This window comes from Podarcis melisellensis (genome assembly GCF_964234715.1).
Source record: "Podarcis melisellensis genome assembly, chromosome: 10".
In the NCBI taxonomy this organism is placed as follows: Eukaryota; Metazoa; Chordata; class Lepidosauria; order Squamata; family Lacertidae; genus Podarcis; species Podarcis melisellensis.
The window spans coordinates 42,568,838-42,594,263 of NC_138542.1; the positions used below are offsets into that span (position 1 = coordinate 42,568,838).

General features: G+C 39.7%; 1 protein-coding gene across 1 annotated transcript; it reads left to right on the top strand.

Moving 5' to 3' along the window:
* The first annotated feature begins 362 nt into the window (after window positions 1–362).
* Window positions 363–21,679, top strand: SLC17A8 (solute carrier family 17 member 8). The gene is made up of 12 exons (XM_081929251.1): window positions 363–553; window positions 6,300–6,546; window positions 8,254–8,372; window positions 10,789–10,903; window positions 12,870–12,957; window positions 14,806–14,892; window positions 15,365–15,501; window positions 16,900–17,049; window positions 17,926–18,058; window positions 19,561–19,671; window positions 19,765–19,892; window positions 21,125–21,679. Exons 1-12 carry the CDS (start codon window positions 453–455, stop codon window positions 21,461–21,463), a joined length of 1,755 nt encoding a protein of 584 aa, XP_081785377.1. The 5' UTR covers window positions 363–452; the 3' UTR covers window positions 21,464–21,679.
* The last annotated feature ends 3,747 nt before the right edge of the window (window positions 21,680–25,426 follow it).

Consider the following 25,426-nt stretch of genomic DNA (forward strand, 5'->3'; position numbering starts at 1 on the left):
AGAGGGACAGGTATTGTGTTCGTTACTATAGCATCACCTCGCACAGGATCTGTGTGAGAGAGACGGCGGAAGAATGCTGGGAGAGAGGATGAGCAAGTTATAGTGTGTTTCAGTCGGGTGCACCAGCTTAAGCACCAGGTCCAGCGTTTCTAACCTCCAGGTGTAGCCCTTTGTTCTTTAATGATGATCAGCCACGGAGCAACAATAGATGAAAAACAGAGCCACTACAATTCTGCTTGAGCTATTGGCAGTTCTGAGGAGACTCTGCTGAAATTTTCACTCTGACGGATATTTTGGAGTATTAACATTGTGTGGATCATCCAGTCGTCGTACCAGGGATAACAGGAAAAAAAATAGAGGAAAGCACTGAGGCAGGCTACTAAAGTCTGGGGGAAACTGGCGATGACAGCAAACAAAATGTTACATTAAAGGATTTATTTAAGGAAGACAAGATGCCTTTTGAAGTGTTTAACTCATTAAGAGAGAGGTTTTTAAAGCCTGGGAAAGAAGAGGTGAAGAATACTGTGAGTGATTCACTGGGACACTTCCAAAGGTAAAAACTTAATGTAAACTTCAAAAATGTAAGCAAATAAAGTTTAGGTTTAAATCTGGAAAGGAAATTTGTAAGCATAATTGATAATAAGCAGCATATACAAAGAACTGTACCTTAGTAACAAAGTAATGGGATAAAACACACACACATGACCCCACTATAAAATATGAGCTGCTAAAATATGAAATAATTGCAAAATAGGCCTAGTGTTAAGCATTTTAAATATTGTTGATAAAACTTAGACAAAGCTGATTTAATGCTAAATAATATCCAGAAAGAGAACCAAAGGAAAATAAAATATCAATAAAAAGAACTGAAATAAAAGAAACATATACTGAAATGTGAAAATTTCATGTGATTTTATATCTATACCATGTATCTAAATTTATATCCATGTCATGTTTTAGAAACATAGAGGTGAAACATAGAGCACAATTAAAAAATTGTAGCTTGTGTAAAACTGAAATTGCAAAAGTGACCATGAATCTGATTAAACTCTTTGATCTTCTGATGCATGCAGCTAGATAGTCCAACTTTACTTGATTTTGTCAGTACAGGTGTACTTAGGATCGGAACCAGCATCAATTTAAATGCAAGCTTTTTAGCTTAACTGGATTATGTCTGTTTGTCTATAATATGCTTGGATATGTTAAAAATTGGCAGCCATTTAAAAGTTTATAAGAAAAAAACCATAGGGGTGAAAGTGCAGAAATTCACAATATTCACATTGTATCAAATACACAAATTTCCTGAGGGGCGGCTGTTTCAGTTTGTCACAGTAAAAACAACAGAATGTTGTGCCACTTTAAAGACTAACAAGTTTATCATTAATCTTCCAAAAAATTCAAAGATTCAGACAGACTTTTCTTTTACCAGCCAAATAATCAACTGATGTATTGTCATGGGGAGCATATCATTTTTGCAAAACAGCACAATTATTTGTTAATAATAAATATTTTCTTTATGTATTTATTTATGTCATTTCTATGCTATCCCCAAACAATAAAGTCTCTGGGCAGCTTCCAATATTTTACAAAACCATTAACAGGACTCACTTAGTGTGTGTGTGTGTGTGTGTGTGTGTGTGTGTATTATAATATACTATTATATTATCATTTATGTAGCTTGCAATGCTATCTAGGTTGCAAACCTGAGATGAAGCATCACTAAAGACAACAGATCTAATTCTGAGGAAACATGCATTGGTTCATGCTGCTCATATATAATGACTTATTCTTACTTTCTGAATGTACAGATATAGGACTTGTAGTTTTCTGTTTCGTCCTTGGTAGCCAACTTGTCGCATATCTTACTTTCTTGTAAACTATTTTAAAAGACCCAAACAACCCACCATCTGTAGATATATAATAAACTGTAATATCATTTTTGAATTTTATTACATGCAAAGCTTTAAAAAAAAACACTTTTAAGAGATGCCTCTTCTCAGATAATATATTTCTGTGACATGTTAGGACAGGTAGATGAAAATTTCGGAAATAAAATGAAAGATGAAATAAGGAGCATTTATCACTCAAAATCATGCTTTGATCTGGTTAAGGTGTTTGTCTTTTAAAATAAGACCTGTTGAACTATAAAGACATCATAAGCATTTAAAGATATTAATACTGTATATGCTATTAAATGTAAAAACTGCTAGAGTTCCTAGGATTATTTTGAAGCTTTCCCAGTTTTTCTTCATAAATATTGTTAGGAAGATATGTTAGGAGGAAGATATTTTTTCATTGGCCAAGGACATTTGGTTAATATACCTACATATACCTACAGATTTCCTTCATACACCTACTAATATACCTTCATACACCTACAGATTTCCTGCTTTATCATATTACATGTTGACGTCAACAGTGAGCTGAATTTGACAGTTACTATGCTACATAAATTAATATATATCTATGAATTATTGACAAAGGTATCTCCAGTAGGTAGGATGAGTAGGACATACTCTGGCTATTTTGGTACCCTTGCAAAATATTTAAATGGTACTCAGCTCTGCATTGGTTCATTCATAGCTTTGAAGGTATAAAGTAACTCATTGTATGGTTTTCAAACTTCTGCTCCATTTCCAGTCAGCCAGAAAACCTGTGGTTGGGTCTCCCTTCTATAACCCTTGCACCAATAAACCCATCTATTCCACTTTTAAGTCCCAGTAGATTCCACCTGGGACGCAGGTGGCGCTGTGGGTTAAAGCCTCAGCGCCTAGGACTTGCCGATCGAAAGGTCGGCGGTTCGAATCCCTGCGGCGGGGTGCGCTCCCGCTGCTCGGTCCCAGCGCCTGCCAACCTAGCAGTTCGAAAGCACCTCCGGGTGCAAGTAGATAAATAGGGACCGCTTACCAGCGGGAAGGTAAACGGCGTTTCCGTGTGCGGCTCTGGCTCGCCAGAGCAGCGATGTCACGCTGGCCACGTGACCCGGAAGTGTCTCCGGACAGCGCTGGCCCCTGGCCTCTTAAGTGAGATGGGCGCACAACCCCAGAGTCTGGCAAGACTGGCCCGTACGGGCAGGGGTACCTTTACCTTTACCTTTAGATTCCTGCTGCTTAGGCCCTCTCATTGTCTCTGCCTCAAGCACTGCTCCCTACATTGCATCAAACCCATATATTTTATTTAATGCTCCAATTTCTGCGTAGCAAAACAAGAAGCATCAAAGCAACCTAGAAAGGAAAAGTCACTCCCGTATGCTGCAACAAAACTGGTCCCATAAAGTGCTGCTCTAGATAGTCACCTAGGATCAACAGGGTGCAAGACTGGCCCTGCAGAAAATGTTTAATTTGAATCCAATAATAACGAGGCAGATAGTTTTGGTTGACAATTGTGCATTTAATAGTTTGAAATTATTTAAAGAAGTATTGTATTTGATGACTGCATTAAAATCCTTATAGCTCTAATCAGAATTAGCCAACATGGTGCCCTCCAGATGTTTTTGACTGCACTTTCCATTATAGCTGATCATTAGCAATGCTAGTTAGTACTGATGAGCATCCAGCAACATCTAGAAGGCAGCATGGTGGCTACCCCGGGAGGGATCAAACAGAGACTCAGCAGGCAACAAAGAGTGAAGGCAAAGTATACTCAAACCCATCCATGGTGGAGAAAACCCATCAGAAGACAGTAAAAAAGTGAGAGAGAAGTGCATCTTTGGAGAAGATAGGTGCTTAGCACTTGCCATTTGAGTATCATGCATGGGGGGGGGGGAGGCATAAATTAAAAATGACCCTCCTCATGAGCCCCTGGTAGACAAGAGAGAAGCATCATGTTGTGTATTGGAAATTAAGATGTCTTGTCCCTTTCCTAGAGCAAGACAACTTTAGCACCATAATTTGGTTTTGTGAGTTAACTCAGATGGGTACATGTTTTACACATTTCTAATTGACGGACAAGAAATCACCATGTTTTCAACTAGACTGAGTACTGGTCCCTGAATCTGAAAATCACATTCAGGTTACCTCCTGAAAAGTCTAATTTAATGACATTAGAAAACATGGGTTACGTTCTGTATAGAGCTTCCCAAACTGCTATGCCTAGAAACAATGCAATGTTGGTATTTTACATGGATTAGATACCATCTTGTCCTTTGCCTCAGGAACAAAATATCTTGGGCCAACCCTAAGAAGGTATGTATACACATGGTCGTGGTGGGTCGTTTGTATACAGTGGGATAAGAGGGAAATATAACGCAGAAAGTATGCACAAATACAATTATCTTATTTACAGTGGCCATTCAAAAAAACTGTTGATAAGAACACAACTTGCTGCTCTGGAAATTTTAGGTGGGTGGCTCATTTGACCTGGGAGGGGGTGTTCAGTCCCCCTCAGAAGCCATTAGGGCCTCCAAAGTCAATGAAGCCAACTTCAGCCCCTTCTGGACTGCATTCCTTCTAAATGTTCAGGTTTGCCATCTAGGGGTGTTATTAGATCTGGCCTTGTCTTTGGAGGTTATGTTGCTTCTCTTCACATCCCTTTTAACTTTTGCATTGCATCATATTTATATTATGTCACAGTATAAGATTGAAAGCATGTGAGCAAAGTATTTTCTACTGGTGACCTTGTTCCTGGAAGAGGTAATGGAAAGGAGTAAGTGGTTATTTGAAGAAGGGCTTCATGAATTGTTAAACCACTTTGGCAACAAGGTATTGCCCCTGCAAGCCCACAGGTCTTTTTTCCAGAGACATCTCAGACCAAACATGCCTCCCAGTTGCAGCTGTGGTGGCAAAGGCATGTCTAGCTCAATAAATGCAAGACCAGTGTAGCAAGATAAGAAAAGTTCTGAATTACTGCAAGAGCAAACAGGAGGTGGTAAACATCACTTGAGAGTTCCAGAAAGCTCAAGGGTAGCCCAGATGGCAATCTAAATATCCCTGTCAGTTCTTCTCCTCACTTGACCTAACTGCTATTGCTTACAGAATTAATTATGAGAAGGCAATTATTCCAGTCAAGATGAAGAAGAATGTATCTGAACAGATAAACTGATTTGAACCTAATTAGGAGAAACCCTCTATGGCCAAGAGCACTGTGCTTTGTGACAGATGTTCAGCTACTGCCATGCCAGGCAAACTTTTTCATCTGATTTCTGATGCCAGGTGCATTTGCAATAGAAGTCCATGAGCCTGCATAATGCTGTCAGAATGGTGGTCCCAACATTCTCTTGAAACCATGGTTAATATTCAATTGGGTTGGTGCAGAAACAAAATGGGCTTCTGCTCATGCAACTGGTCTTCTGGTGCAACTTGCAAGCTGCTTTGGAGGGTTGGAGGACACCTCTGGAGCAGGTTTGTCAGTGGGGCAAGAAGAGGAGGAACTGCAAGGGAAAGAAGGGAAAGAGGGACTAATGCATAAACTGAAGTCTATCTGTTTATGTACCAACACAATGGATTTCATCAAATTCCTTTGGAAATAAAGCAGGCCAAAAGGTAGTGGCTGTAGTGAAATCCAAAACTAGCATGTTTGAAGGTTAGATTGCAGGTCCTCATAACAGAAACAACTAAATGCACAGAACTTGCTGGATTGTGTCTCATTGTTTTAATAGCTGCCTATGCATACACACACACACACACATATTGCTGTTAGCCGTCTTGAATTTATTAAATGAAATGCAGGAATGAATGCATGTTTCTTTATTTGAAAGAAATGTTTCAAATAAATTAATACAGACTTAGGTTTTTCTGAGGCATAAAATCTCCTTTGGGAGCGGGGGGGGGGGCGACCCGCTCTTTTAAAAAGCACACCATTTTTTTTATTTCCAAAGTAGGTTTGCAAAGTCTCTTACACACACTTCCCAAGTTCCCAACCATCAGCTGATTGCCATCCACTTGGGAAATGCTGGGAATCAGCACAGCCTTTGGTCCAAGCCCTGCCTTTACCTGTCTCTCATGTGATGTCACAAATGATATCAGGTGTAGAGCAAGTGGGAATGGCTTGGCCAAAACAGCTGCACAGGGAAAAGGGGGAAGCCTAATTAGGTCTATGGGCTGGATGTTTTCCACCTATCGTTACCATGATGTGTGAATGGGCCTGAGACAAACCTGACAGCTGCCCCAGTATTTCTCTGAAATCTACAAGGCCTTATGCAAAACCCCCAGCTGCTTTCTTTCACATGCTCCGGTTACAATTAATTGGAAACAGCTAACATGGGAATGTAATTGTAGCAGCTAATCAGCGTATTACTTCAACTACACATCAACAGCTTGTCCTAAGAACATCTTTTTACTTTTACTTTTTTAACACTTCAGAAAAATTGATGGAACCAACCAAGAAGAAGATAACATTGAACTGAATGAAGAAGGAAGGCCTGTGCAGGCCGTGAGGAAACCTTTATTTGACTGCTATTGCTGTGGACTTCCCAAACGTTACATCATTGCCATCATGAGTGGCTTGGGGTTTTGCATTTCTTTTGGAATTCGATGCAATCTTGGTGTTGCCATAGTGGAAATGGTTAACAACAACACAATCTATGTCAATGGAAAGCCAGAGATTGAGGTGAGTAGGGACATATGTTATTTGATACAGAGAAATGATATCCCCATTTAGCTGGGAAGACTATGTAAGAAGTCTGTATGCCAGATCAGATGTTTGAAGGATGATAGCTAAGTGCTTTCATTTTTGTTTGTTAATTTAATAATTTTTATTAAATTTCATATTTCCAAATTAAACACATCAAATCAATTAGTCCAAATTATAACAATACATATCATATAATCCAATTGTTTTCCAAATTATAATTTTTTGTGGGGGGTACCCATGCTTCTTGATTGGCAGGAGTCCAATCCTCAAATATTTGTTCTGCTTCCATATTAAGAATGATGTTTCCAGTCTCCTCTTCTCAATACTTGTCATTACTCATTTTCCTTTCCATTTTCCTCCGATATGCTCCGCAAGTGGGTTGAAAAAGACAGTCTTATTTGTATTTCTGTGTGGGCTTTGTGATGCTCTCTCGTAAATCACTCTCCTCCAACAGTCCTTTCGGCTCGAGCGAGTAATCGCCATTTTTGTCGTTCTGATGAAATACAGTCTAGAAACTTGCTCTTTAGCTTTTCCGACCTGTTGCATCATAAATTAGTCTTTTTGCAGGAGGGCTGCCCCTTCCAGTTCGCAATCTCCTCGAAAATAATATATCTTCGGCTCACCCTCCCCAAGACCAACTCCAGCAACCCAGGTCTCTTATCAAGTTTCCATTCTTACTACGTCACAAGAGACAGCCCTTCTTCTTTCCAAATCCTTCACAGAGTAAAACCTTTAAGTTCATAATTATTCCCACACAATTCATTTTTAGTCCCATTTGCAATTAATTTCTGTGACAGATCTTCAGAGGGAGGGTTATTAATAAAGTGCTTTCATTTTTGTATAGGTATTCAGATAGTATAAGGGCTCGTTCATGCTTCTACTTGTCTTCTACCTAGAAAGCATGGGTCAGAGAGGTTTTGCCTTTGCCTCATGGCTTTCTGCTGGAAAACCCTAAATAGTCCTAAATAGGAACAAATATGCAATATGCGGAAATACCAGATTACCAATTGTTTTAATTCAGCATCAAAGAGCTGAATAATAGGTGAGGCTGCTATCCTAAGGCACACTTACCTAGAAGTAAGTACCACTGAACACAGTGGTACCTACTTCCAAGTAAAGAAGTATATGATTGAAATGTAAATATGATAATTATAGGGCCCACAATTCTAGGTGGCAGAGATATGTGTGCTTTGCCAGAGTTGTGGAACAAGCAAACCACTTTAAACCAGCTTGCCTATTCAGGTAGATGATCCACCCTTGTTAAAACTTTTAAAATAGCTAAGATTTTGCTTTTCTCTTCTGTCTCCAATCTATGGTTACGGTCAGTAAAATATTTCACATTGTATGCCTCAAATAAACAAAAGCTCTTCTTGTTAAATGGGACTTGTATTGTGCATTTAATGATATCTTTCTAAATGAAAAAAACATTAGAAGGGAAATTATATAATGGCCCTTATAATATTTGATAATTTAACTGCACCTCAACTAACTGATAAAAAGGCAGTTGCAAAGTGACACAGTCAAGGTAATTTTCATAGCTTTTGGCAAGACAAAATTCCACAAATTTTGGTTCAGCACTCTGCATGATATTGCATCTCCAAAGTGAGTGCAGGCAATCATGTGACAAAATGTATCTTCTAAACATTGGTGTGCAAATTTCATATGTATATGTCTTATTTGTAGAAAGCACAATTCAACTGGGATCCAGAAACAGTAGGACTTATTCATGGCTCATTTTTCTGGGGTTACATTGTAACACAAATTCCAGGAGGCTTCATTGCAAATAAACTTGCAGCTAACAGGTATGATAAGATAATATGATGTAATAAAGTAATTACTACAATTTTATATGTTATCTAATGCCGTATTTTTAAAAACCAAGTTATAGTACATGAACGCCACAGTAGTTTTAGCAACTGGGAACTGCTTTGTGAACTTACACAATGAATGTGATGATGATACTATCTGTGACATTAAAAGGCAGAAGTATACTAGTTACTATTTATTTTTAATGATTGTGTAGGTAGGATGAAGGTATTCTTGTGTAAGGTCTTGTGTAATAAGCCCTGGATGTCAACTTAATAAAAGGAAAGCCATTTCAGTTGCTCATCTCACTAGAGAATGTAATTCTAGATACACAGTGATCTGTACAAATAAAACGGTCTACATTTTCCTACTGTTAATCTTATCTTAATAAAAAGATACAAACTCATCCACAGAGAGGTGGAATGACTTGGGGGCTGTATTTATGTATGGCCATTTGTGGAGCAGAGTTGTATTGTATATATCTAATCAGATTCCCACTGTCCAGCACTCAATTTTGGCCATTGCTCAGGATGAATCCTGAACCCAGTAAGGCTAGATACTGGCTGTTGGAATATCTTGTGACCAAGATATGTAGTTGGCACTGAATCACCTATGCCACTTTGCCAACCTGCTGTCTTCCAGATGTTTTGGACTACAATCCCCATCCACCTGCACTGGCTGGTGATAATGGGAGTTGTAATCCAAAACACTAGGAAGGCAGTTGGTTGGCAAAAGCTAATCTATCCTATGTACTCATTGAACAAAGCACAACTTAACAGTAGCAGTTGGCAAAGGTGTCAATGTCTGTCATAGGCAGCGTCTTTGCAGCTTATTGGAAGGGTGAGGTGGCAGTGAGGTTGTCATGGTTCAAACACACCAGCAGAGCCAATCCAGCCAATGCCTATGCACTGTGCTGACCTTATCCTCCAGCCATACCCCTGGTAAGCCTCAGCAACAGGAGATCAGGCAAGCGCTGTATTGCAACTCAAGTATTGCGACTCAAAAATAATATTCTGAGAACAACTTGGCTTCAGGTTAAAAACCTTATTTTGTCTTATGGCAATTGCAAAAGGTTAAGAATCTATTTCAAATCATAGTTTAGTATACATTCTACAAGGCTTTTGATTGCCTGGTATTTGGTAATAAAAGGACGAGGAATGTGACACACGTGAATATTGTCTTTCAAGAACAGTCTTGTTGATCAACATCATACATAATTTAAGAACAGATTTCATGCTTGCAACTTCTTATCATTTCTGGTTTGTTGAAAGCCACCTTATGAACAAATTAAAAGCTGCTTTTTAGGGTGATTCCCCACACTATTTGATTCCTACATGGAAGGCATTTTGATGTAGGAATTAATATGTAAAATGTGTGAAGATGGTTAAGTGCGATTTCAGTGGGTCTACTCTGAATAAAACTTGAATGTCACTCATTGTGTTTTCTTCTGCACGTACAAGGAAGCTATGGCCAAAAAATATCCAATCCAAAATAATTGCAATAATAGCCTTTCTGTATTTAATATTCCAAAACTTAACAGTAATAATTTTGTACAGAAAATAACTTGCCTTCTACACCTTTTCACAAGCCATAACTAAATAAATTAATTTAATCCTGCTGAAAACTCCGTATTCAGTGAGTAATAGTTAAAAAGATCATAGATGTTGAAACATCTTTTGTCAATGAGTTGTAATCTTATTCCTTAAGAATTATAACTGCATTTTATGCAATATTGCTTTTGAAAAGAGCATCAGTGTGGCTTGCTGACACCTCACATCACTAAAGCACATGCCCAGTTTCCTGTGGATTTGCAGATAGTTCGTTTTTTGTGAGATTATGGTTTTTGCACTCATTTTAAGAAAACAGGAAGCTGCCATCTTAGGTCAGACTCTTTGTCCATTTATCCCAGCATCTTCTACTGACTGGCTGACAGTGGGGTCTCTGGTACTTTAGACATACGCCTTTCCTGTCACCTGCTAACCCATCCTTGAGATTTCCTGGGATTTAAACTTGAATATTCAGCATGCAAACCAGCCCCCATGTACTTTATTGCTGAGGCACAGTGAAGAGCCATCTACAAAGTCTTCTGAAGAGCATGACATGTTCAGGTTTTAGAACAAGATTACTTAATTCTGAAGTTTGCCAGAGTAATATGTTGAACTAATCACAAAATTTTATCCACCATAAGAATGTGGATCAATGCAAGATGAGTCTTATTCAAATGCAAGTCAAGTAACTCAGATGTGTCCATGTAAAAAATTGGCAAAGTCATCCAGGGTCACTGTTTCTGAACACCAGGTCTAAAAGAGGAGATTTTCCCCAGAAAGTTTATGAACATAATTCACATATTATATAATTGTGTTGATATAAATCAAATGATAATAGGGGGAAAATATTGTTCTTTCTTCACAGGGTATTTGGAGCAGCTATTTTCCTAACTTCCATGCTAAATATGTTCATTCCTGCAGCTGCCAGAGTACATTATGGTTGTGTTATGTTTGTAAGAATTTTGCAAGGTCTTGTGGAGGTAGGTATCCAATATATTTGTCTAAGATATCTCCTAAGAACATATGAAGAGCCAAGATAGATCAGGCCAAAGGCCCATCTCGTTCAGTATCTTAATCTCACAGTGGCCAACCAAATGCCTAGGAGAAGCCTACAACCAGGGTGTGAGGGCAACAACCCTTGCCCCACATGTTTCCCAGCAACTGGTACTCAGAGGCATAGTGTCTGCAATACTGAAGATGGCACACAGCCGTGATGACTAGTAGCCATTGATAGGCTTATCAGTGAATTTATCCAGCCCTCCCTTGGAAGCCCTTTTAAGATCGGTGGCCATCGCTATCCTATGGCAGCAAATTTAATAGTGTAACCATGCTCTGTGTGAAGCGTATGACAAAAGTACTTTCTTTTGTCTTTGCTGAATCTTCCAATACTCAGCTTTATTAGATGTCCCAACTTCTAGTATAGGAGAGGGAGAAAAACCTTTCTCTAAACACGCTTACATGTCATGCACCATTTTGTACACCTTTATCATGCCCCGCTCACTCCCCCCCCAATTAAGAAGCCCCCAATCTTGTGACCTTTTCTCACAGGCGAGTTGCCCCAGCCCCTGGATCATTTTGGCTACCCTTTTCAGGTATAGCAAACAGAACTGGATGCAGCGTTCCAAATACAGTCACATCAGAGATTTGTATGAGGTCATAACGTTGACTAATTTAGAATGGTTCACAATAGTTTTTAAAGTTTCTGTATGGTAGGTTGTACTGTGCAATCCTCTAGATGTTTACTTATAAGTAAGTCCCCGTTGAGCACAGTGCAGCTTGTTCCTTACAAAGGGTGTATTGGGTTGAATTAGTACTTGACACCAATGTGGCGTAATCATTATATAGCATTACCACAAGTGGGCACTATTTCAAAGTCCTGTTAGCTGCTGGAATAGTGAGGGAAGATTGATTTTGTGGTGGCACCTACCTTGCGAAAATAGTTATATGAGAAGCAAACTATATTTGATGTTCAGTGCCACACTATGCACAAAACTTTAACAGTACTCAAACATAGCTATCCAGTGAAACCTGCACTTCTTTGAATTTTAGGTGGCTAAACTGAGGATGTTCCCCACTCCACCAAACCCAGGGCTGGATTAAGACCTTTAGAGGTTCTAAACACTTAAAAGATTTAAGTGTTTAGAACCTCCCTATATATATAACCTGCCCCCCCTATATATAATTCAAAATATAAACAATAATAAACCATAAAATAACATTTTATTTTTCAAAATGAAACAAAACCTACAGTAAAATGGAAAATGTTTATTTTTGTATACTTCCACTTGAAAAAATACCTGAAAAAATTATCCTACTTTTCTAACGGCAAATCAGATTCTCAAAACTAATGTTATGTAACACATCTGTTTCTATACTTAGTTGAGATAAGGCATCCAGCTTGCCTTGTTGCATAGTTGTCCTGTTGGGATTATTAATATACTTCAAATGAGAAAATGAACACTCAGCTGAGCAATTTGTGACAGTTAATGTTAAAAATCTGGCAATGTAAAATTTATGTGGTGCCCCCTTTCCCTTGATGCCCTAAGCATGTGCTTGTTTTACTTAATGGTAATCCAGCCCTGGCCAAACCTCTTGATTCGGCTTCATTGTAGTGTGGAGTCTCCTGCTTACTAAGATGAAAGTCCTTTTGTGTGAAGTCGGGCTTATTTTCTTGTGTATGCATAGAATTACAGTCGTACCTTGGATCCCTAATGCCCTGGAACTCAGACGTTTTGGCTCCTGAACGCCGCAAACCTGGAAGTGATTGTTCCGGTTTGCGAACGTTCTTTTGGAAGTCTGACGGGGCTTCTGTGGCTTCCGATTGTCTGCAGGAGCTTCTTGCAACCAATCAGAAGCCGCAATTTGGTTTTTGAACGTTTTGGAAGTCAAACAGACTTCCAGAATGGATTCCAGTCTGATACGTTTTTTATCTGATACGTTTGCCAGGGGGTGACCTACCCAGCATGTCATGGAATGTGGAGTAAATGGGCACCTCCACTTGAAAGAAGTAGACTAGCAACCACATCTTTCTGTGGTAAGTTTTCATATATATTTTTGAGAAAAGGTTCGTGTGTACTGTGACTTTAAAGAAAACATAACAATAATTATAAATAATAGGGTCTCAGGTCACTCCTCATTTGAGGGCTTCTGACTGTTTGCATTTCAGGGGTTGAAAGGCATAATCTAGTTCCCTGGAGGAGATCTTTTAATATCCCAAGAATGCATAACCTGTCATCAGTTTCTTTCAAAATGGAGTCAAGGGTAAAAGTCTTATCTGCCATATCTCTTTCAAGGGGAATGGTTCCCATTCCCCCTTTCAGTTGTGAAAATATTAGAAGTATATCTTAGTTCTTCTCTCTCCATTTAAATTCCTCTAATTTTTTTACCTTTCTACATTTCTTTGCCAATTCAGATTTTTGCTGGCCTGTTTACCATTCACCCACATACTTAATTTTCAGACATTATTTTTCTGCTCTGTCTTTTTTTAGTGGCTCCCCATTTGTGGAATGCTCTCCCCAGCGAGGGTAACCTGGCAACTTCGTTACGTAGCTTTAACTGCTAGGCAAAATAAATAAATAAATAAATCCTCTTCTTCCAGACCTCAGGTTAATTAAACAATTAAACAAATTAATTAAATTTTGCCTTTTAAACAGTATTATTATTACTTTGTTTGTTGCTGTGTATTTATGTTGTTATGTATTTTTGTGCTCTTACATTGTAAACCACCCTAAGAGCCTCAGATGAAGGGTGGTATAGAAATTTAATAGATAATAATCTGTTTCTCAGCTCTGGTCTTCTCACTTATACCTCTCTCTGTCTCTTTTGGCATTATCCTGCTAGAATAATTCATTCTCCCTCTGTGTCTGAACTGCTCCCCTCTTTTAAGTTCCAGTTTGTTTGCATACAGTGTGAATATTTGACTGAGTGTGCAGATATAGTAAGCTAAAATCTATTTCTTTCATTAGGCAACTTGCTGTGTTTGATTTAGTTAATGCTTGAAAAAACGTGGTTGGAAAATACCTTTTAGGTTATACTACACACATCAAGCATGAATAATCACATGTTAAACGAGTTTGGTAATGAATTATTCCAAGGGCAGCTCCTAGTGAGGTGTTCTCAACATGCCCAACAGTGGTTCATATGTAGGTTAACTCTTCATTAACAAAGTATGAAGCAATGTCAATTGAGGAAAAGAAGAACACCTGAGTCTGTTCATCCCTTGGAATAATTCATTAGCAACACTAGTAAAGGCCAAACTAGAATTTCATGGCTTGTCTATATGAGTTCTCAATATGATCGAAATAACATGTATTTTTTTAACCATTCATCACTAGCATCTTATAATCACAAAGTCTATTAAATCATACTCCTTAGAATTTTTTTTCCTGACTTCTTACATTTTACAGTACATTTAGAAACATTTCCCCAAAGGGCTTCTGTCCCTTTAAGACCTCTCAGGATGACATTCCACAAGTGTAAGTTCTCTTCCCATAGTGCTACAGCAATGAGCTGTACCTGCTGAATGCTGCTAACCTTCTTAAAGGGACAGAATCTTTTGTTTCTGTTATGTCACTCATGGCCAAACATGGCCCTCCAGCTGTTTTGGGACTACAGTTCCCATCATCCCTGACCACTGGTCCTGTTAGGTAGGCATGATGGGAGTTGTAGTCCCAAAACAGCTGGAGGGCCAAGTTTGGCCATCACTGTGATTACATGCACTGACATGCACTGTTTAGGACGATTGTAAGTCTCTCCTTTTGTCAACTGGCTATGGTACAGTTTTTCAGCAGAAGACCCTGCTGCTGTGAGCTACCTGAATTAATAAATGATAATGAGTTGGAACACAATTATTGACCTATATACACATGCCTTTTATTTGCAGGCTCCTATGCAGGGGCTGTGGTTGCTATGCCACTAGCTGGCGTATTGGTGCAGTACATAGGATGGTCATCTGTCTTTTATATATATGGTAAGTTTTCTAGTGGCAAAAATGAATGCAATTAAAACTGTACAATAAAGTTCTAAACTATGTTAATATAGCTGTGCTCCAGACTTTTTTTTGCTCCTTTTTCTTTTTTTAAAAGGGGTGGGGTTATTAGTTTAGCTTTATGCTGCATGGGCTTTGAAGACACTCGAACTCAGGACGCAAGGGAGAAACGTGCTAAGATGAAGGCACGCTTGGCAAATCCACACCGTGATCAACTCCCGCCTGGAAACCAATGTCCCCACTGTGGAAGGATGTGTGGGTCCAAAACTGGCCTCCACAGTCACTTACAGACTCATTGTTAAAAATGTTTATGGAAGATAATCTTACTTGGCTACAAGTAATCGCCAAAGAAGAAGATTATTGAAATAATATTGCTAGATGCCTTGACTCTTACATATTGTGCTGAACATGAAGTAGTGTTGACCATTTCATGTTTCCTTGAATTCCTCTGCAGGAATGTTTGGGATTATCTGGTACATGTTCTGGCTGTTGCAGGCCTATGAGAGTCCAGCTGTTCACCCAACAATAACCACTGAGGAAAGAACTTACATAGAAACAAGTATAGGAGGAGCCAATCTTGTCAGTGCCAGTGTAAGTTAAAATACTGTAGTATTCATTTTATTTTTTGTTACATTTTCATTCCACCTTTCCTCCAAGGAGCTCAAGGTTGCCTACCTGGTTTTCCTCCTCCCCATTTTTATCCTCTCAACAATCCTGTAAGGTAGGTTAGGTTGTGAGACTATGACTGGCCCAAAGTCACTCTGTGAGTTTTATGGCTGAGTTGGGAATCTGAACCCGTATCCTAGTCCAACACTCTAACCACTATGCCATGCTGGCTGTAGTGCACCTTGTCATTTCTTAGCTGCTTAGTCTTGGCAGATAGTTCATTCTTCAAAACTACTGTATAAACATTTTACAACCCTACCTCATAATTTTGTATACAATTTCCCTGGTCATTGTTGCAAGTTCTAATGTCAGATTAACACCCCGCTCCTAAACTTTTATGGCCATGTGTCTTCACTGATATCATTGTAATGTCCCTATATCACTGATGTTGTGTCATATTTTATGCTGATAATATACCCAGCTTGAAGTTTTTAGTGGTTCCCCCATCCCAAAATGGCTAATTCCATTTTTTTAAGCTATGTTTTCTTATAGAACCATAGTGCTACAAATGAAAAAACTTTACAATAATGTATGATTTTGCTGTTTTCTGGTGTGTGTACATAGGGACTCTAAGAATGCTTAGAAGTGTGGCATCACTTATTGTCAGCCTTCCAGTTTCTGGGCTCCGGCAATGCAAACACATCAAAAGCGGGTTTGGATAACACAAGTTCTGTAGAAGTAATAGACTGGAGTACTTTCCCCCTATTAGTTTCAAAGCTTTTAGCATACAGTGGCTGACTATTCCTTACTTTTCTCAGAACATGAAAGTCTGAATTTTTATAAAAAAATTGAATATCTCTGTATTAATTATTACATGAGTATGTAAGTCTTACATTACTTATGAAAACCACTGCATAGTGTTTGCATTCTATTGCTGAATTCAGATGTTTTTCAATACGGTTAAATATGTAGTCCTAAATACACATACTAGTAAATGAGCCCCACCAGAATTGGTTCACACAGTAGGGCAGAACCACAGCAGTCATCTCCCTGAAGTGGCAGCAAGGTTGTGTTACCTGGATGCACCAGTGGAACCAATACTGCATTCCTGCCAATTCATTGGTGTAGCTCCCACGTTGCCCATCCCCCCGGTAAGTGGCAGTGATGCTGCTACTGGGAGACTATTGTTGTGGCTGTGCTCCACAAGGTGAACTACTACTGAGCCAAAATGCACAGTGGAACTTTCTTAGTGAGTAAACACACATTAGGATTGTGTGGTACAATTGATATTAGAGAGGACATTCTTATCAATATAGTTGTATAACAGGTGTAACTGCTGCCACACTGCAGATGATTCTTCAAATTGGACATTCTCTCTTCTAGAGATTTAGTACGCCATGGAAACAGTTTTTCACTTCAATGCCGGTTTATGCAATCATTGTGGCAAACTTTTGCAGAAGCTGGACTTTCTACTTACTGCTGATAAGTCAGCCTGCTTACTTTGAAGAGGTCTTTGGATTTGCAATAAGTAAGGTATGTGAATGAATCCAAGGTCTGGTGTATTTTTAGGACTCTGGTGATAAAAATGTGAGAGAGGAAAATATGAATCCCTGTGACCCACGTGTGTGGGGTAAATAACAAAAGAATCTGCTGGGTGCCTGGATTCAAAACATGGGACATAACACACTCTCCAATAGTAGTGAGCCACCAGTAGCAGAGTTTAAACACACGAAAGTCAAGCAGCAGTGTAGTGTTAGGAATATAGGTAGTTAGACCCTTTTATCCCATTTAGTTGCATATAGTGGTTGCCCCTTTCTACCCTTCTTGCAACGAACTGCTAAGGCCACACACTGCTAAGTAAGTCAAAAATGCTTTACTTATAGATTCAAAGGTCAGATTTATGGATTTATCCAAGCAGCAGCAAGGAGAACACAGGCAGAATACTCTTGAGTAGAATAAACAGAAAGATAGCTTCAAGCATGTGCTTTAAGTGCTTAGGCACATCTTTCTTGCTCAGTTACATGGCGCAGAGAGCGAAAGATCAGGAAGAGAAGGCTTCACTTCATCCCTCATCAGAGAAGATGGGGCTAGGTTGACCGCTTCATGCATGCTAGTTTGACTGCAATTTCCCAGAAAAAAAATCAGTAAGGTTGAGGATCCTCAGAAGTAGCCATGTTGGATTTCTGCATTTGTATCATTGTTTCATAATCTGGTAACTTATATGGGTATCTCAGTAGAGTCCCAGCCAGGTAGTGATTATATCCATCCATTCAAACTCAGCTTTAGCATGAAGTGCTCCCAGATCATTCACTGCACTGGTTTGATTGGATAAAGCAGACAAAACACGGGCACCATTGCATTCATATACATACAGTACACTTCCACAGAATTGTGTGTATTTACTTTCAGGTTGGCCTTTTGTCTGCTGTTCCACATATGGTCATGACCATTATTGTGCCCATTGGAGGGCAGCTGGCTGACCTTTTACGCAGCAGAAGAATTTTAAGCACAACTGCAGTAAGAAAAATAATGAACTGTGGAGGTATGGTTACGTTTTATAGATAGAATGTTTGAATTATATGTTACTACCTAATGTAGAAATGTGTGGTGTGCAGCTTATTGTGTGTAATTGTAGATCAGCTTTGGCACTTGCCAGTGCCAATGTCTTGGAACAGATGAATTGGGTATTACTGCATGTGCCACATGGATGGGCATTTCCTGTTAAAGAACACTAGCCTTTCCACGCCTTTCTTGGTTACTGATAGTGGATTGGAGAATGGGACTCATTTGCCCAACAAATTTACCACTATTAACTTTCCTTCTGCATAACTGGGTTGCATAAAGCAACACCATTTCTGTCTTTGATTTATATACCTGGATCTGGTTGATGCAGAGCCCCAGAATATGTGAGATGTCAGTCTTGGTACCTATACCTTTTAGTAATTGATTGGACTGTTGGTGCACACCGCGCAAAAGTTTACCACGTTCATTCCTGCCATGCCACAGATGCAACAAGTCAGTCATCTGAGCCCAGGCTTGGTTACTGCAAATGGTTTGAACAATCTTTAATTACCATTGATTGTTTATTATGAGGAAACAACTACAAGCCCTCATTCAGATGACACAGCAAATCAGACTCTGCAATGCAGTGACAGCAGGAGCAGTGGAGGAGCATTTGAGCTGTATGCAAACTGGCCAGTGTCAGTCAAGATATGTTATTGGGGTGAAATACAAAATCATTACCTATACTTGCCTAGCATATTACTCTCTTTCAGGACCATCTTTGCAAAGACATATGAGGCATTTCTATGGAAAACATCAATGAGAAGACTCAGATAAAATCTTTCTTAAGATGCTCTTTTAAAGAGCATGGATTTGGGGGGGGGAAGGCTTGGCTGAAGGATATATTGCATCAAAACTAAACCAAAATGGGAGAAAAGAATGGGAAAGGGGAGTTGTGTGAAGAGGGGGAAAGAGCTGATAAATACATAGATAAGTGCTAACGGTACAAATAAAAGGTGTGATTTTTCATAGAGTTACATAGTATACTGGGACGTGGGTGGCACTGTGGGTTAAATCACAGAGCCTAGGACTTGCCGATCAGAAGGTCAGCGGTTCGAATCCCCGCGACGGGGTGAGCTCCCATTGCTTGGTCCCTGCTCCTGCCAACCTAGCAGTTCGAAAGCATGTCAAAGTGCAAGTAGATAAATAGGCACCGTCCGGCGAGAAGGTAAACGGCCTTTCCGTGCACTGCTCTGGTTCGCCAGAAGCAGCTTAGTCATGCTGGCCACATGACTCAGAAGCTGTACGCTGGCTCCCTCGGCCAATAAAGCGAGATGAGCACCGCAACCCCAGAGTTGGCCATGATTGGACTTAATGGTCAGGGGTCCCTTTACCTTTTTACATAGTCTACTGTGAGTTTAGCAACAGAGAAGAGGGATCACAGTGAACAAATAACTCTTCTTCAGTATGAGTATGGGAACAGAATGTAATATATTGCATTTATCAGTGAATTGTTTTCCCCCTCTGTGTTATTTTCTGCAGGTTTTGGAATGGAAGCTACTTTACTTTTGGTAGTTGGCTTCTCTCACACAAGAGGTGTTGCAATCTCTTTCTTGGTTTTAGCAGTAGGCTTCAGTGGATTTGCTATTTCAGGTAAAATGAAAAATATTTTTGGTCTGCTCAAGGCATTTTCTCTATGACTGAAGAGAGTAACCCTGCATTGTTGACTAATTTTCTATGTTACAGGATTTAATGTCAACCATTTAGATATTGCCCCCCGGTATGCCAGCATCCTCATGGGCATCTCTAATGGAGTGGGGACACTGTCAGGAATGGTGTGCCCCCTCATCGTTGGTGCAATGACTAAACACAAGGTAAGATGTGTAGATTGTTTTCCCTGGAAATATACTCAAATGCATTGCAGTCAATTATCACCATAAAGGATCGATACCCTTGCCTACTGCAAACCATCCTCAATCATTTTGAAAAATATTATAGACATGTTTAAGGGCTGAGCCTTCACTTCAGTAGGTGTAATTTAGCATTAGTGAATACTTGATGTGCTGGTTGTTGAAAAAGGCTGAATAAAGAAAATATGCTTTTCTCTTATTTTTACTCATGTGCTCTGTTAAAATAGCCCAAGAGTAATATGGAAAATTCTATGAACTTTCCTGTGTTAGACCTCTGTGATAAAAGGTTACAACAGGACATGTCAAGAAAGACTTGACTTCCATGGGATCAGGCCCAGCTGCTGAGGTCCACACACCCCAGCAAAGGACTGACATCTATGCTCTGGGAGCCCCTTGACCCAACCAGGTTTTCCTGCCAACACAAACCCTGTCCCAGGTCATGCCACAGCCTCCCATTTCTCACCCTGCTTGGGCCTGGTACCGCTAGGAGTAGGGCCAGGTGGTTGCCATGTTATATAGTGGTACCTCGGGTTACAAACACCTCAGGTTACAGACTCCGCTAATGCAGAAGTAGTACCTCTGGTTAAGAACTTTACCTCAGGATGAGAAGAGAAATCGCACGGCGGCAGCACAGCAGCAGCGGGAGGCCCCATTAGCTAAAGTACATCAGGTTAAGAATGGTTTCAGGTTAAGAACGGACCTTCGGAACGAAATAAGTTCGTAACCAGAGGTACCACTGTATTTCCCAATAAGGACACCAGGGGTTGAATTTTGGAGCATATCACATGATAACTGCCCAAGCAACTACTCAGCTTACATTCCAACAGTCCCAGGGACACCAGGAATTCTGGTCCAGGAAAGGAGTGAATCACTCATGGCCACAGAACTGCCACAATGCTAAGAAGGCCTATACCAGCACTCTGGGGACTTTTCACGAGTCCTGTGCTGAAAGCCCCACTTGAATGCTGGACCTGCACCAAATGCTTCTCTGCCATTAAAGCAATCCACATTTCTGCGAAATAAACCAAGTTCTGCTGTGTATTTTGGTAATCCATAGTATCAGAGAAAAATAAATTCTTTCAAAATTCAGGTTAGAAAATAGAATGGATAACAGTCACTTCATTTCTCTAACTTCTGGCTTTATTTTGGATTCTTACTACCTGTTGCAAGTAATTTGTCCTATATCATTCCTCCAGACCCGCGAAGAATGGCAAAATGTCTTCCTAATAGCTGCCCTAGTTCACTATAGTGGAGTGATATTTTATGCCATCTTTGCTTCTGGTGAGAAGCAGGAATGGGCTGACCCAGAAAGCTTGAATGAAGAGAAATGTGGAATAATTGACCAAGATGAACTGGCTGAAGAGACTGATCTGAGCAATGAAACCTTCGTTAGCCCGAAGAAAACATATGGTGCTACTGTTCAAGATGACGAATGGCGAAGGAAAGCATTGCAAAAGCAAAAGGGAGTGGTGCAAGGTGCAGAAGAAGAGACTTCGTGTCAGTATGAAAATGGGACTTATCAAGATTCATCATAAATCTAACTGTGTATGATTTGTGTGATCGTTACAACCACTGTACGAAACAAAGCAGTATCTATATTTATTTGGTTGGGTTCTTTTTGTAGATAATCATGCCAAATGGCTAGCTGTAAGATATTGTCATTTTCAACTTGTAGTACAGCAAAACTGGGTTCCCAGGAGTCCCTGTGGTAAACGTATGGATTCAGATCTCTGTGTAAAGATCACATGAATTTTCATTAAAGGCAACCAAGTTCTGGATGTACCATGTCACCCTTTAGTAATATAATTATGTTATTGGCTCTTAACACCATGACTACCCAGTTCTTTAGCAGATCCCCCCCCCCCCCGCTCTGTTCATCCCTTTCCGTATGCAACAGAGAATGTATTATGGCAGAGGAGAAAATGAAATGTTTAACCAAAGACTAAATCATTGACAACGAAGGCAATTTGTTAGATACCGTTTTGGGAAACCCACTGGAGAGATTATTTTACTTCTCAATTTTTAATTGCTGGCAGAGATAACATATGGATCCCCAAGACTGGGATTTATTTATTTTTTAGCCTCTCCAAAATGTATATGTGTGTTATAAATGTTGATGTGTATTATGTCATTGATCATCAGCAAAGGATGTACAGGTTTGCTTGTTTATTAAAATGGTAATACCCCATTTTTCTATTAAAAAAATGTCTCCAAGAGAGCTGGAAATATGAAATCAGATAAAACAATGTTTAAAACGCAACTAAAGAATAAACAGGAAACAATACAACAGCAAGAACAATCTTTTCGATAACAGTCATTCAAAGCAATATTAAAACCCTGTTCAATTCAAAAGCCCTCTGGAATAAGTCAGGGTTTTACTACATAGTGTATGTCAGAGGAGAGCAATGATGGGCCAGGCAGGTGCCATGACTGAAAAGGTCCTGCTGTGTCCCCCCCCCCCCCGCTTCAGGTGGTGAATGAATATGTATCTATTCTTCATATCGGCAGAGGTGGTCCTTAACAGTCTGGGACCAGCTTATCTTTAGGTTCAGAAGGGCCAGCAATTGGCTCTACGAGGTGGAAGGGAAATAGGCAATTTGGGAGGCGAATGCTGTTCTTTGCTTCTGAAATCTGCTGTTATATACTTGCTTGTAAACTAAAGGCCCAGGCTAATGGAAACTTGGAGTGGGGGCAGGGAACCCACTGAAATCCTTTTGTGCAATTCTTTTGTGCAAGAGAACAGTTGTCCTCTTTAACTCTTATTTATTTCAGTGTAGTTTGCATAGATGATGTTCGCTTTAGGCTGGGTCCTATGTATGTTATTCAATGTATTTTGAGGAAGCAAACATGTATTATTTAAAAGGGGATCTGCTGGTTATTAAAGTTCTTACAATAATATTTTTACACCAAGTAGTATGTTTGATATTACTGAAAGGCCTAAATCTTTTCCCACCAACTCTGACAACCACATGGCAAGCATGCTGTATCACTCTCAAATCGCTACTGGCTTTTCCGAGGCTCGCAGTGTTTTCTGATTGAAGAATTTCAGTAAATGATGGATTCATTTGTTTTCATGTTATCACTCTCTCAGTAAAATTCAAGTGAAACCATTTTGTCACATTGTGATTCTTATTGACTCTGTCACATTGTGCAGCTGTGGCATTGTAACAGAAATAGTTAATCTGCAAGAAACTTGTAACAGCAGGAAGCAAGAGGAATCTTTCCATCCCATCGAAATGCTGCTACAATTCCTTCAAGGTTCTTAGTGGGAGGCAGAAAATGGTCAAAATAAAGGTGATTAAATCGGCCTATAACTTAAAATGTTGTTACATATATAGAGTTAGAAATTAATAAAAATGGTAGAATTTAGATAACATTTGGAGTATTGAAGGGAAGATTCCAAGACAATATAAAAATGCAGGATAAAATTCCTTTCCCGGTCAGGGCCTCACCTGGAATAGAGGTTGTTAACATGACAAAAGGTGTTGATGGCCCACCAGAGAGAAATTCTTGGGCCTGTGCAAACAGAACTCATGTGCCAAGGTTAGGGGAGGGTATGATGCCACATAGCAAAGATTCTTGGGGAGGAGAAAGGAGGTGCCAGAACTCTAGGCAGAGGCCATGCAAGGCAGAAACATCTCAACTGGCTGGCTGAAGGCAGGGAGAGAAGCACTGGGATGTCTGGCAATCCAGCGCTGGGCTGCTGTGAAAAAAGGGCTTCTCCTGAGATGTGAATGCTGTGAAATCTCTCTCCATTGAAAGCTTCTGGTGTAAATATGTGTAGAATAAACCATATTTCTTAAAGACACGGGAGTCTCTGCCATGTTTTGATTCCCACCCGGAAACCCTGGAATCTTTGTTACCTGCTTGGCAGAGATTGGGGGTGGCACACAACCTTTGTAGCAGTATATATGTCTGATATTACAGTTGCCATTATTGAACTGGATTTTCCATCCACGATTAAGATACTAGCTGATATCGGATAGATTTAGGGCCAGTCCCGAAGCATTCTTTTGCCTGAGGCAAAAAATGAAACAAGATGGAGCTTCCTATTCCATGTACAGAAGCTGAATGGACTGATCGTTGAGTCTTAACTTCAACACTGGTATGGCACAACACACCTGAGGTGAGCAGGCTCTTGGCTTTTGAGCTTAGGTTATCTATCCCAGGGATGTCCAACAGGTTGATTGGGATCTACTGGTCGATCCCTGGGAGGTTTTGGTAGATCGTGGTCGATCGCTGGCTCCTCCATGCGCCCCCCCATCCTCTAGATCGATATAACAGAAGATGCGAGTTTTCTCAATGAGGCTGAGTGTCTCCTTAGCGATCTATTGTTGAGCGCCTTTTTTCATTTATTAGACCTGACCCCCCCCCCCAAAATGGGACATTCCTCCCTAAGAAAAGCTCAACAACTTGGACCTGAAACCCCCCAAAAAGGGATGTTCCTCCCTAAAAAAAGCTCAGTAACTTTGACCTGAACCCCAGGTAGATCACTGCCAGATTTTAATCATGTGAGTAGATCGCAGTCTCTTGGAAGCTGGACGTCCCTGATCTATCCTTTTAGCCTTGATCTTGAGTGGTTTTTGGCAAGTATCTATTGTTCACCCTCAATTTGTCTTCTGTAAAATAAGAATTGGAGTAAGCTCCGCCCAGTTTTGCAAAGCTAAACAAGACAAAGATGGCATAGCAGTTAGCCAGTACGGAAGAGATCAGAGTGCACCTCAGATATTCAAAATGACTGTGCAGCGAGTCTTATAAATACTCGTTTCAAATGATGTTTCTCTTTTCTTACAAAGACTAGAATAATATAATAAAACTAAATATTTTCCATGTTTTAGATTATGATAAGACTTAATCCTGGCAAGAAAATATGCTCTGGTCTTCATTACTTATAACATTTTTGCATCCTCTTCCTTGAAGTGTTTATATTATTCAGCATATGGTGTTCTGAAATTTTCCTTATCTTCCCGATAACACAAGAAAATATTGGAACAGCATAATTAGAAACATAAATATAACTTTTTGTCTAGTTTTTTAATTCATGCATGCTTTTGAAATAACATACTTTGTTTTCACCAATAATAATGTAATGCAGATTTATTAATCCTTTTTATATAAAAATACTTCCATACCACCCATTTTTCTGTTGGACACAGATTGGCTGCTCCAAGAACCAAACTAACCAGGATGTTGGAAATTTCTAGCTTTCTATTATAATTTATTTTCAAAGCAGCAGTGTGTGTGTGCACACGTGTGCAGTGGGTGTGGGTGGGTAATTATATCAAGACTCGAGGAGGAGGAATTAACCTTTTCGTTCTCCACAGATTCCCCATTCTAAATTCCAGTTATTAACTACGAACCCCAAAATTGGGATCCCTTCCAAACCTGTGCCAAAGTTTTGTAGTTGTTTTGCAGTGATTTTCAGCATTAACCCCTGCGTTTTGCAGCACCGCCCCCAACTGAGTAATTGATACATCAAACTGTGGTTCATGGTTAAT